This window comes from Ovis aries, chromosome 3 (assembly GCF_016772045.2).
Source record: "Ovis aries strain OAR_USU_Benz2616 breed Rambouillet chromosome 3, ARS-UI_Ramb_v3.0, whole genome shotgun sequence".
Taxonomy (NCBI): Eukaryota; Metazoa; Chordata; class Mammalia; order Artiodactyla; family Bovidae; genus Ovis; species Ovis aries.
The window spans coordinates 87,679,125-87,693,109 of NC_056056.1; the positions used below are offsets into that span (position 1 = coordinate 87,679,125).

Sequence of the window (13,985 nt, forward strand, 5' to 3'; positions counted from 1 at the left end):
GTGTCAAATGAGTTCTATGAACTGGCAAACACTGCTTCCCCCTCCGCCCCCCAAACATTACTATAGACTCTTCTGCCAGTCTGCTAGCCCGGACACCATTATTGGAAGGGTCCTCACCGAGGATGCGACCCTTGGCACCGACTTCTCTTCAGAGGTGGGTTATGTACAGCCAGAGAGGGAGCTGCGTGCAGCCATACTGGGGAGGAGGTGGAGGCAAATGGGAAGATGCTGGAACACGTGCCTTTCCAATGGCTTTCAGAGCACATGAGATTCAGCTACACTGGGTCATGGCATGGATTCATCAGGAAAGGAGGAGGGCCAAACCACAGCACAAAGCGGTGGGTGTGAGAGGTACCAAATGGACCTTCTAGAAGACTCTCCTGCTAACAGATACACACTAAACCTTCTGGCTGCTTCTGAGAGAGAAGTGTAGGGCCTCAGGCATTCAAAGTTTTCTTACTACCCCCACAATTTAAAAGTTCTTAAGCTAATATGCATCAACCTAGCAGGAAGAAAACCAAATAAAGACCTATTGAAACAGCAAAGAAGAGTTAAGCAGAAGCTCTTCAGGCGAAAGCTCGGGTTACTAAATGGATACCACCCACACCTCCTCAATGGCTATTTCAGATGCCACCACCACTAGCTATCCAGAAATCTACCCTGAAAGAGAGAGGATAAGAGCCGGAACAGGATTTAACTTTTAATATTATCTTTAAAAAAGAAAAGGAGGAAAGACAGAGCAAGCCACAGTACTCCACTTAGAAGTGTTCTCCATTTAACAACATAAAACGTCTACTCAGTGATTAATAAACTTACAAAAGTTTTACAGATTAGAGCAAAAAAAAAAAATCATCTTTGGGTGTATAAAGCAGAATGTCATAGAAAATCAGTTCACATGGCTTCACGGAAGAGATCCACGTAATAGTTGCCGAGTTTTCTCCTGTTGCATACTCTCAAAAGAGTATTTAGCGCTCAGCAGACTTATTAATGAATAAATGCCCAACTGGAATTAACTAGTACCTCATTCTGGAAGGCTGCTCTTGGCAAAAATGTAATATTCACAAGGCACAGCGGGCTGACTACTGGTGTCCACCACGGGCTGGGCTGAGCATGGCATTCTTTAGACCCATACGTATCACATCAAGGTTAAGAGCCAGAGGTCCACACCACCTAGCAGCACAAAGCCCTGTCGCTGGACAACATGCAAAGTAAGAGTGAAGCTTCTAGACCCCAAGAGACAACTTCCCAAGCTTCGCGGTTGACCTGGACGGGAAACATCTTCACTGAAGATTGGCCATCTTGCACACGTGCAGAGCGCTCCCCCGTGGGGGTGGCAGGGCCCTCCGCAGAGCCTCATTCACTTCACCCTCCCCTTATGGGGCGCAAGTGCCCTGCAGCCCGGGCCCCTCCTTTTGTGCATGATCACTGTTATGCTTCTTTAAATTCAGCTGCTGCTTAAGGAAACTCCCTGGCAAGTGAAAACAGCAGCAAAGGTAAAAGAATGCTGAGAATTTGGCTGCTGCCTGCAGTATTAGGAAGAACAGCAATTACTCAACTCTCTCCGAGTGTCAGAGGCAGAAATGAGCATGTGAATTTGGGCAAGTTTTGGCCTGCCTTTGCTCAAGCTTCTGTCTTTGCAGTATCTGTCACCTACCCACCTCACAGTCATAATAACTAATGAAGTAAATGAGAAAATGGGAGAAAAGAGTGGAAGGCAGCAGACCAACACAGACATAAGAGAGGTGTAAATTCTCTCAGAGCCAGATTAGACCACAGTTAATGCGGTCCAAAGATCACCAGTGTTTAAAAGATGTCACTGACTTCCCAATAACTGTTTTGCTGTCTCCACCGCCTCACAATAAACATAACTACAGGAGAACTCTTGATCTCTTGCTCCAAGTCCTTCCGTCTACGGCATCTGGCATACAGTCATGTAGACACTACTGCTTTTTCCTTCTCTGGCTCTGCAGACACAAGGTAATAGTTGACTCTTGCCCAGGACTTCTAGGTCATAAAAACCTTGATCTTATGACCAGAAGGGCCTTAAGATAGCATCTGATTCAGTTCCCCTGCCTTCAGGTAGGTAACTATTTAATTCTCTTTGGACAAATCAAGGCAAAGTCAAGTCAAGGGACACTGCTGCTTCTGCTGCTAAGTCGCTTCAGTCGTGTCCAACTTTGTGCGACACCATAGGTGGCAGCCCACCAGGCTCCCCCGTCCCTGGGATTCTCCAGGCAAGAACACTGGGGTGGGTTACCATTTCCTTCTCCAGTGAGAAGGTTTTATTTCAGTTACCGGCCATTAGAGGATGGAGGAAGACCTGGAAGCCAGGGCTACATTTTTTTCTCCTTAATCGTACTAGATCCATTTACAAGAATGCAAAGTCTACTTTTCTGAGCAGCCCTAAATCCTACCAGCAACAAATGATGATCTATACAAATCCACTCATTCTTTTGATTAAAATATGGACATGTATTTGGCCTTTCATTTTAATGTTTAAATTTAATGGACACGGTAATAAATTTTCCTAAAATCTGTCTGAAATCTAAGAACTCAGTATTTCTGAACACACAGCACACCCAATCTTTCTCAAATCATTTAACAATCCTTCAAAAACTCTGGCCTTCAGCAAGAAAACTGTCTAAAAATCTATCCCCTTTTCCTCCCTCAGAATGTAAATGCCCTTTCCTTGAAAACAGGCAAAGCTTCCAACTATGGAAAGTAAGGAAAGTGTTTTCAAGATGTGCATCTGACAGCATGATGGAGTGTCCTGCCTCTGCAGAGTCATAAACACACACTCTGAGGGGACAGAGCCCACACACCCTGTACAGGGTTCCTCACACTTACAGGGCTCAAGTAGACCCACGAATCATCAATATTCAAAGGCCAGTTCTGGCTACACCTTTTCAAGACAGTTTTGCCTTATCTTGGCAGGTCTCTTGGAGTCTTTAAAAAAATAGAAGAGGTATCACAAGTATCCAATATTGAGATGCCTTTTGTTTTATCGGTTGTGAACAGTTTCCCTTGTGGTCTTTGGATAAGATGCTAAGTTAACTCCTGTAGACTGAGATTTTGCAGGCTCAGGTTTCATTGTGCCCTGCCAGAAATTCCTTTCTGTTTTGAATCTGAGATGTTTGTTTATGGTTTTTGTTTTGAAATGCTAAATAAGATAGGCACAGTCTAGTTACAGCCTATACCTTTTTTTTTTTTTTTTTACCTTGCTACAGACAAAGTGGCTGGTTGCTAAGGACATAGCTAAAATTTCCAAAGGGTAGACTCTTGTGATTCCTCTTCTCAGGAACTTGAAATGTAAAACACCTGAAAACACAATGAACCCTTAGCTTTCTTTCTTAAACATTCATAAAACAAATATTCCCAGGATATTTCAAAACGAAGGTGTTCTTTTTGGATTTGACAAATACTTAAGCAGAACTCTGAAATGTGGAAGCTTCTCACCTTGCGTGTAGGCTGCATATTTGAATATCCACGCTTGTGATGAAAGAAGCACTACAATGATAGGTACTAGAGAGTCTCAGTAAAAAGAAAAAAAATCAATTTTGACTATGTAATATGTTTTGGTTGTCATGAAGAAAATAAAGAGTTTTAAACTACTGATTTCAAGGACTGCATCATCATTGTGTTTCCTTCTCCATGTTGCATAATAGCCAATAAAAGGCATTTGCTTTGTAAGTACTCAGCCCATATTTACTAGATAAATAGAGGACTTAAAGAAAAAAGTCACAGTTCTGTCTTTCTGAAGTGGGACCTCACCTACACTAGGAACCAGAGAGACAAGGACGTCAGATGTTTTAATTCTAGGTGTTCTTTTCTAGCCTTCCACTGTAGCACAGACTCTCCAGAGAAACCACAATGCAAGTCCAAAGGAAAGCTGCAGCATCAGTCCACGTGGAAGATGCATGGAGCACATCGGATCAATCAGAGCAACGCAAATGTACCCTGGGCACCTGCTCATCCACAAGCCTGCCCTAGTCTCTGAGCCAGCAGGCCTGCTGCTCTTTCTTCTGGAACCCCAGTGACCCTATCTTGCCTTGGCAATGCTCCTGGGGGCTCTGAGGTCTCCAGCTATGTCTGGGAACCCACAGAAAACCTCTAACAATAAAATACCATTTAACACACTTCCATCAGTCCATATGCCATCCATATTAACATAGGTCACCTTTTTAAAAAAATACTAGTTTGAAATAGCTCTGTGGAAGTAAGCACTCAAACTGCAAAATAGAGCAAGATGGCCACATTCTCTGAAGCACTAAAGGAACTGAGAATTACAATCATATTGGATCAAACCTATGAACATGCTTTTGGTACAGAGACCATACCCCTCGCTCTTGGGGATTCACTGTCCCTTTCTCTCTGACAAACATCAAGAGACCATAATTGTCGGAATCCCCTGTTAAAGAGATTTGGTTAAGTGTAGTCAATCCACAAAGCAGAAATTTTCTTTTAATTTATACAGAGAGAAAGCTAACAAATTAAAGAGAGAGAGAGAAGACAAAAAATAGAATAGAAATTGGAATATTAACTATCTTTCTCAGTGCCAGGTACTCTATTAGCCACTACACATATTTTTGTGCATCTATGCATGTATATACATAACACACATACATGTAATCATATATATATTATATGTAATAATTCTCTCCAACCCTCATATTAATTACCTGATAAAACCTATTACTATTCCATTTCACAGGTAAGGAAACTGAAACTCAAACCAGTTAAGCAAACTGGTGGCTTACAGTTGAACACAGTTGATTTAAACACAGGTCTGTCTGGCCCCAAGGCCTACTTTTTCCCTACCACACCCTACACAGACAAGTGAGGAGCAGGAAGGAGGGGAAGAGACCTCCTCAGGCCTGGCTTGCCACTGCACCCCACTAAATCCTTCTTAGTAGTCAAAGGTGGAGTTGGGGCCCCTCTTAGCTGCCCCTGAGATGCCCAGCACTTCCTAGCTCAGGCCTTACTAACTGTAAATTATTGTCTTGGGCTACAACAGATGGTCCCAGTTTTCACTGTCTACCTTCAGACCACAGCCTTTGTGAAAGTCGGGTACCTACCTCATTTATTTTGGTTGAAAACTAATTATTACACAGGTCTATCATACGCCATACTCATGCTACATGCTTTACACGCATTATCTTTCTGCTGTTTCAAGTGTGGTCCTGGGACCAGCAGCATTGGCATTCCCTGGGAGGTCTATTAGAACTGCGGACTCTCTGGCCCTATCCCGACCCACTGCATCCGAACCTGCATGCTTAATGAGATCCCCAGGTGATCTGTGTGTACATTAACATTTCAAAGGCAGTTTTATTTCATTTAATCCTCAGAGCAAACCTAGGTGGTACCTATCACTATTAACAGCTGGGGGAACTCAAGCTTAGAGATAGTAAGTGGTATCACGAAGACCAGAGCTTCAGCAGCTGCTCAGTAAATACTTATGGGCAGAGGAGAGCCAAGAAACAGGTAGGGCTGCAAAAAGAGTGGAGGAATGGTCTGGCTGAATGCCTGACCTCTGGTTTTGCCTCGTTTGCACCTACTTTGGGGACAAGTGAGACTGTGGCCCCTTTGCGGGTGAGTTGCAGCTCTACAAGCTGTTTCTTCTGCTCAAGCCAGGCCAAATCCCATGCTGACTGCCACTGTGGACACCCCAGGAGCTAGGAGCAAAATCTTCTTTCAGAATACGATGTGACAGAAAATGCACACTGCTACTAAGTGTGAGTTTAGGTGTTCCCCCTTCCCCAAATATTAGTCCAAAGGCAAATGGTTAAATTCACAGTTCCTACAACCTGTGGCACTAGTGGCAAAGAACCTGCCTGCCAATGCAGGGGACACAAGAGACGTAGGTTCAATCCTCTGGGTCGGGAAGATCCCCTGGAGCAGAGAATGGCAACCCACTGCAGTACTCTTGCCTGGGTAAGGCTACAGTCCATTAGAGTTGCAGAGAGTCAGATACAACTGAAGCGATTCAGCACAATGCAAAAAATTTCAGATTCCTCCCTCTCTATTTTTACTCCAAATATACAAATTTTATAGAAACTATTTAGACCAAGTATAATAAATGGGCATTAGGAGGAAAGATAGCAAATAGCTTCAGAGGGCTTTTAAGTTTTTTAACTCGATGAATTTATGGTGTCGGGCGGGGGGGGGGGGGACCTGAATTCAATAATAATCTGCTCCCTTTCTAAGAGCCCAAACTCTTTAATCACCAATGATGAAATACTCAGATGGCTGAGGGTTAAATAGAACAAGAGAATGAGCCCGTATCAGATTATTTTACTTCTACTGCTTAGTAGCTCCTTAAGTGTTTACCATATGCAAGCCCGTTGTTTTAAGTGCTTCACAGGGTTCACCGAGTCCTTTACAGAAACCCTATTATTAACCCCACTAAACAGAGGAGAAAATGTAGATGCACAGAAGCAGAGTGTAGACTTGACCCCAGAAACCAAGTTTCTAACCATTACACTCTTGGATCAAGATGTAAGTATTTCTCACAAGGAATTAATGGGGGTTGGGAGAGGGAGATAAGGAATTGAACCCTGTTCACTTAGGAACTACAGAAGAAAAAGGAACCTCTTGAGTTTTCATTTTTATTTTTTAACGTCGGACCCAAATGAACCAATGTTTACCTTGAGGGCATTCTTAAGAATAGTTCACCACATCTCTGTCCTGTCCCGAAGACCAATAAGGTCTTATCCAAACTTGCAGGTTTTCCATGATTTGATCAGACTAACTGGCCAGGACAAGCAGCAGAGTGGTGAAATCAGGAGATGCTGATAAACAGACAGTTCTCAGTTCACTGCCAACGACATTCACCTGCCTAGCGGAACAAGCTAGAACAAAGACAGAAGTGCTCCCAAAAGGAAAGTGCCACTTTGAACAGCTGGTAGAGCGTTAAGAATGCAGCCTCATTCTCAGGCATGTTGGGAAGCACTCTTGATACCTATATCACAAGAACTCTGAGAATGGGTAGGATCCCTTCCCCATCCCCCACCGAAACATAGTTCTCACTCAGGCTTCTGTACCTTATTGGACTTTGAATTCTCCTTTTCAGCTTTGCCACCTGAGCCTGAAAAGATCACCTCAGATCCTGCGATTCCTACAACAAATTTTAACCACATATCTCACTCACCAACTAATCATACAGAGACCCGAGAAATCACTTCTACTTGGCTTGAACTTAGATAGACTTGTGAAGGTCTGGCCTCATTCTTTATCTTGATTATAAGAGTGGCTGGAGTAGGGCTCAGGTCTGCGAGGTCCCCAGGCTTCCCAGCTCCCCCTCCTCCCCTGCCACCCCAGGAGAAAGCCTTGTACAGAGTAGATCAATGAATAAGTGATTGATTTCTATGCAGAGACAAGTCAGAACTTTAAAAATTCAGCTTTGGAGAATTCAATCTCTGAGCAGGAAGAATTTCAGTTTGTTATTCACTCATGCTTGGCTAGTCCACTGTTTCTTCCTCAAATAATTAATTGAGCTTTACTGGGGTGTCTCCAAAACCCTCATCCTGCATGTGCCCTGTGGAACACAGTGTCACAGGAACCTGCTTCAAATATATTCACCTTCCACTCGTTTTACCATCATCTACCTGATGGTATTTACACACGAAAGCAGCACTGCCATCTCTCGTGTTAGTGCCATCTCTCATGTTAGTTAGTGCATGTTAGCCTGAACGACGTTAAACACACCCACATTTTTCAGGAATTTCACAATTAATGTCTGGAATGTGTTTTGGATTATTCTTCAAAGGATGACATAGTTGCCCTAAGATGAATTCAGTATTTTTCCCCTCTCCCATTTGTCATTCTTTAGTCCTCCCACTCCATTATCTTTTGGGGCCATCTGTTTTACCTATTTCCCCCCAACTTTGTAATTCCTGCTCCATGCTTCCCTGAAGCATCCCCTTGTTCATCCAGATCATCACATTTTAAGCCATAAACACAGAAACCTGCGCCACATTGCTAGTTCTCCAGGCCAGAATACTGGAGTGGGTAGCCTTTCCCTTCTCCAGGGGATTTTCCCAACCCAGGAATCAAACCCAGGTCTTGCAGTTCGGATTGCAGGCGAAATGCATCGCTGGCAGATTCTTTACCAGCTGAACCACAAGGGAAGCCCAATAACTCCCACAACTGGTTGTATCTCAAATTCTAAGGATTATTCAGATGGTTTTCTTAATGAATTAATAATGTTTATTACAGTAAATTTACCTGTATGTTCATCATGGCACTTGTAGAGTAAATGCGTGTTAATGGCAGCAAGATCCCCAGACTTGCTATTTTTGCCCTTCCAGTGCTCATCCACCCCTTGCCAAGTGTTTTATGTGACTGGACTCCTCAACGACAGTGAGGGTTCTGTAAGCTTGACAGTCAAAATCAAAGTCATGAAGTCCTGTCATTTGAATACGTGCAGTGAATAGACTCTCCACATTCTGTCAATATTTACTCTGGGGAAGAACTAATTATTTCCTTGTTTACTTACATTGGTTCCTCTTCCCATGCCATATTAAGGTGATTTCATAGGCCCTCTGCTTGCCTCTGTCTCTGGCATCTAAGAACTTTACCTAAAGACTTTTGAGATGGAAACCGAAACACCTTCCTCAAAAACAAGGAGCTCTGGGTGTTTTCATTTTCCTAACATCAGTACAAGAATATGAACTTTGCCCATCCCCTCTATTTAACTGGGAAAAATCCAAATCCATGGATTCTTAACTCTGAGTCCTACATTACAGATGGATGAGAGGAGATCTGTGGCTAGTGTGCAACCAACTGGTTTGATTTGTTCCCTGGCCTCCTAGAGCCTGTTCCCTAGGCCTCACCTCAGATCCTCCACAAACCTTCTTCCAAGGAGTCGTCAGCTCCAGTGAGTGAAAAGAAACCATAACCTTCTAACGTCAACAGTTTCAGAAAACATTCCATTCTCTGCTGTGAATACCCACCCCACATCCTTGGTTTTACTTACTGCCCCGTGACAAGTGGGTGGAAAGAGAAGTTCAAATACCTGGGGAAAATCAGAGGAGGATTGAGTTTTGAAAGAGACAGTTCTTACATGACAGAGGTGAAAACACAGTTCCATTCCATAAACACGAACACTGAGTAAATAATCTCCAGGTGGGAAAAAAGTGCTTCTCTGTGATAGGGATCGCCTGGCTCTAATGCAAAGTTCTCAGAGCAAAGTATTCTATAGTGTCCACTAGGTTCCTCACCACTCTGCCCTCACGAACTGTCAATCTTAAGCCATTGCTGCCCTTTCCTTACTTAGAGAAGGCTGGTCATGCTCCCCCCACCCACCCCCTTCCTTATAGAAGCATATTATATGAGTCCACGGAGGAGGAAAAATGGACCTCACCCCTTGTCTGAAACATAAACTTCACTGGCCAATCCAAACATTCTTCCTAGAAAATCTCATTTGAGTATTTTTTTTTTTTCAACACTGTCTTTCATGTCCCAGAGAGGTCTCCCACTCAGTCTTCTCCCTCAGGAGCTCAGACTTCAAACTTATCTCTATGGCTTCTAGGCAACTTACCTAGAGGCAGGCACCCTAAACAAGGAGCAGGCCACTTAGGAAGCTGCAAAGGGCAACAGGCAGACTCACTGAATCAGTGGAAATGGGAAAGGGATCTTCCCAGGGGCCAGAAAGCACTTCACAGAGTAGAGAAAAATGGAGGTATCTGGCTCTCTGCTCAACTTTAAATACACACATAGCCAAAGAGTTTTTTTTTTTTTTAAAGGAACAAGTATGTCAGGATTTACTTAGTTAGCAGTCTAAATGATGCGGAAAAGAAGTCCAGGTGTATGCATCGCATGATTCACTCTTCGCATCATTTAACCTTTTCAGAAAATATTTTTCCCTCAGTGTTCTTTCTATGGAAAAAACTGTTCTTCCGTGTATTCACTGCACATTCACTGAGAGCCTACTATGAGCCAGTATGCCTTAAAAACCTAAGGCAAGGAACCACAATTTGGAAGGGGTCCATTTCAGACCCTACTTTATCTACTTACTTTGCGAACTGAAGTTAAAAACCTGATTTTTTTCTCTCATAAAGCCAGTATGTGGAGTGATATAAATAAAAATTACTGCAAGTTGGCAGATAGAGCAATGTAATTTGTATTTAAATTATGTCAATGAAAACAGGTTGACATGATAACATTTCTATACCATGCAATATGTTTTCCTCAGTATAGTCAGTTAAACAAGTTTCAAAAGAGTTTTCATTAACAGATACAACCAGTAGGGGTCATTTTAGTGCAGAAATTGCAGCAAAAGACTTCCTCAGGAACAAAATATATCAATTTCTATTTGTTAGTTATGATAATTATGCGCAAATTTCTGAATAAAAATGGAAACTGAGGGAAACATTGGCCACTGAGAAATGTTTTGCCAACTAAGAGAAAAACAAGAGAATGTCAGCATCCTCTAGAGTAATTACTGCCATAGAATGACTCCTCTAATTCTTAAAAAGGAGGAAGAAAAAAGGCTATTCACTTATCTTGTTTTCCATAAATCTTGTAATCACGTGAAAATTCTTGAAATTTTAGACACCCTATTGAAATAGCTGTCTAAATACAATCATCATGCTAGGTAACACTGTCCTTTCTACTTTGGGTCCATAGATTGCAATCCGATTGTGGCTTTTAGAGTTCTATAAAAAAGTAAAAAATGCCCTGAACACACAGTTTTGGTAGCTGACAACAGGCTGGCTAGATGGAAAGTGTTGTTAAAGAACACTAAATGTGAAAACATCATGCCAATAAATACTTCCAAGCGGTTTCAAGATTAATACCAAGTGTGTAGAGAGTTAACAGAAGAAACGAAGCTATGAGGGATCACCTCACTTCAGAAGAATAAAAGGCTCACCAACAAACTGCCAAAATAACTCTATACTATGACACGGGGACATTGGTGCCAAAGCACTTGATTAGTGTGAATGTTCCCTGAACTCCACATTTCCTTCACCAGAAATCTATCATGAAGTAACAAAACAAAGGTTAGAATCTTTAGAACCTTCCCAAGTCCTTCTCAGAGCACAGCAGTTTCCACCACATTTAACCTTGTTTCAGGGTGCTTGTTCTTTTCAGATTTATGGGAGGCTGGCTTAAGTAAATTACACACTCCAAGTAGCAGGGTTCAAAGCCGCATCTTTTGGTCCAACTCATTCAGAATTCCCAAAGTCAAACACATAAAACTGTATCAGAAGTTAATCTCTTGGCCATTTTTCTTCTTTGTGAGAAACAAGAACATGTTATACCGTGGGACTTAACACCAGGTGAGAGGCTTTTGTGCTTGAGGTAAACAAACTCTTGTATCCCAATGTCCTCAGGGTGCATCGGTGCACTTCCCGGCCACTGTTCTCTCCACTCATTACTGCCCACTCGCTTCCGAACCAGAAAGGCCATCCTGATTTTCCAAAACTGTCCAAACTTTAAAACCTGCCTGGTGGCTCAGTGGTAAAGAACCCGCCTGCCAACGCAGGAGATGCAGGTTCCATCCCTGGGTCGGGAAGATCCCCTGGAGGAGGAAATGGCAAACCACTCTAGTATTCTTGCCTGGGAAATTCCATGGACAGAGGCGCCTGGTGGGCTATAGTCCATGGGGTCTCAAAAGAGCGGGACAGGACTGAGTAACTAAACAATAATCAACCAGCATGCATGTATGTAAAGAGAACCAAAGAAGCCTTTCAACAGACTCTTAAGGCATCTACTTCCTCTCTCAGTTTCCCAGCACAATAAACAGACACACAGAAGGATGCTTCAGAATAAACCCCTCCCTGATCTCCTGCGCGCAGGCTGTGAGTATTGAGGAAGACAGGAGCAGGGGCGCCTGTCCCTCCTGCGCCCCTCCAGAGTAAGGCTGCTGCGCTCTGCACGCACACCAGCATGGCCCAGAACAGCATCACCGCCCCAACGTCAGCCCGAGCAGGGATCCTACGTTTCACTGGTGCTCACTATTTGGCATTAGCCAAATAAAAGGAACTCACTGCGTCTCTCTAGATCCCAAACCTGACCAGGCACCCCGAGGCCGGCGGGCAGGGCTGAAGGCCAACACCCATCAGCAGTGATTCTCCCAAGAAGGAGGGCTCCGCTAACCCAATCCTTCTCCTTCAATCAGACACCATGGTGCACAATACTTCACTGGAGAAACCAGCAGAACAATCCTCGTTATTAAACACACAAAAAGAACAAGCAACGCGACTGGAAAGACGCGGATATCTGATCTTAAAAAGCAGCCACTAATAGTACAGAAACAACTTTTCACTCCTAGGTGCAAGCCCCCCGCCCTCCCCCCCAACCCTCCCTTCATTCAGGAGAGAAAGCCTTTGACCGCTTTCAATAGGCAAATAAATGAGTAACCACCGTCTGTAACTTCCCCTGGGCTGACATATTCCGGAGCTGAAACTGATTTATATGCGCAGGAGGAGGAAGGGGGTGAAGGAAAAGCGCAAGGAAAAAATAATACAAGAGTCACACAGGGAGTGTGAGCTGGAGACACGTCTCCTCCGCCAGCAGAAAATGGACTTGAGTGGACGTGGTGCAGCACTCGGTTCCACACTGCGCTAGTGCGGGGAGGGCGGCAGAGGCCGGACTCCCCGAGGGGCTCGCCATAGCCTCCGCAGTGCCCCCTGCCCGCGGCGCCCCCACCTCCGGGCGCACAGCCTGGCCACTCCACCCAACCCCAACCCCAACCCGATGGGCCACACGTGTGTGCGTTTGTGCGCGGCCGGGGGCGATCTCCCACCCGCCGGCCCCCACCCACGCAACCCAACCTCTCCCGCGGCTGGCCAGGCATCCGGGGAAGCAGGGAGCTGGGAACCCAGGGACGCGGGGCTCACTCCCGGGGGTTGCGGGCGCCCCTCCTTTCCGAAGAGCCCTCTCTCCTCGGGAAAGTCTCGGCCAAACTTTGTTCGGCGCCACCAGCGCCGAGGGGGCGGCGCGGGCCAGGTGGGAGGGGGCCCGCGGCGGGCGGCCGTACCTTCGCAGACGCCCACTTCGTACTCGGTGATGGAGTCGCCATTGAGCGGGGGGCGGATGACACAGCGCAGCCCCCGGTCGCAGGCTCCGTGGAGCCCGTAGGCGCCGCCGCAGCTCTCGTTTCTCTGGCGGGCGCACATGTAGCAACAGCCGCAGAAGCCCTGCACGATGCTCCCGGGGCAGCTTTTGGGCTCTTCGCACTTGGACTCGTCGCAGGGCAGGCAGACCAGCGCCCGGGTGCCGGAGCGCGCCAGCAGCAGCAACAGCCCCAGCAGCGAGACCAGGAGGTGCCCGCAGCCGGCCAGCCCCCTGCCCCCCGCCACCAAGTACATCCTCCTGCGCCGCCGCCGCCTCCTCCTCGCAGCCGGGCCGGGAGCGGGGCGGGCGCCCTCCCCTGCGCGGGGCACACGCGCCGCCGCCGCACCCGCAGCCCGCGGTCCTCGCCGCCCCCCTCGGGGCCCCCGGGGCGAGCCTCCCCTCGCGGGGCGAGGCCCCCGCTCCCGCTGCGGGCCGCGCCGACCCGAAGCCCACTAGCGTTGGCGCCAGCAGTGGCTTCCCCTCCTTCTTCTCCTCCCGGGAGGGAGGGGGAAAAAAGAAAAAAAGTTTCCTCCCGGCAGCTCCGGTTCAACCCAAACTTCTGGCGGCGGCGGCGGCTGCGCTCGGCTCCAGCCCCGGCTGGCGGCGCCTCCTCCCTCTCTCCTCCTCCGCGTCGGCCGACCCCGCGGCGGCGGTGGTTGTGGCGGCGGCAGCGGCGCAGCCTCCGGGCCGGTCCCCGCCTCCCGAGCCGCCGAGTGGGCGCGGTGGCGCAGCAGAAGGTCCGCGGCGTCCGCTCCGCGCGCCCGGCTCGCCTCACTCCTGCGCCGCTCCTCCGGGCGCTTGTTTATGGCTCGAGCCTCCGCCGCTCGGGCTGCGCCCTCCCCCATCATACCTCATCCCCCAACCCGCGCCCCCCCCGCCCCGCGCCGCGCGCAGCTCATTGGCTGCCCCCCCACCCCTCCTGGCCC

At 46.7% G+C, this 13,985-nt stretch overlaps 1 protein-coding gene across 4 annotated transcripts in view; it reads right to left on the minus strand.

Moving 5' to 3' along the window:
- CRIM1 (cysteine rich transmembrane BMP regulator 1) overlaps window positions 1-13,513 on the minus strand; it is a 210,045-nt gene extending 196,532 nt beyond the window's left edge. For all 4 annotated transcript variants that reach the window (XM_060412267.1, XM_060412266.1, XM_027966933.3 and 1 more), the window contains exon 1: window positions 12,983-13,513. In XM_060412267.1, the coding sequence (XP_060268250.1) occupies window positions 12,983-13,313 (331 nt within the window). In that variant the 5' untranslated portion in view covers window positions 13,314-13,513. The remainder of the gene's footprint in view (window positions 1-12,982) is intronic.
- Between the last annotated feature and the right edge of the window lie 472 nt (window positions 13,514-13,985).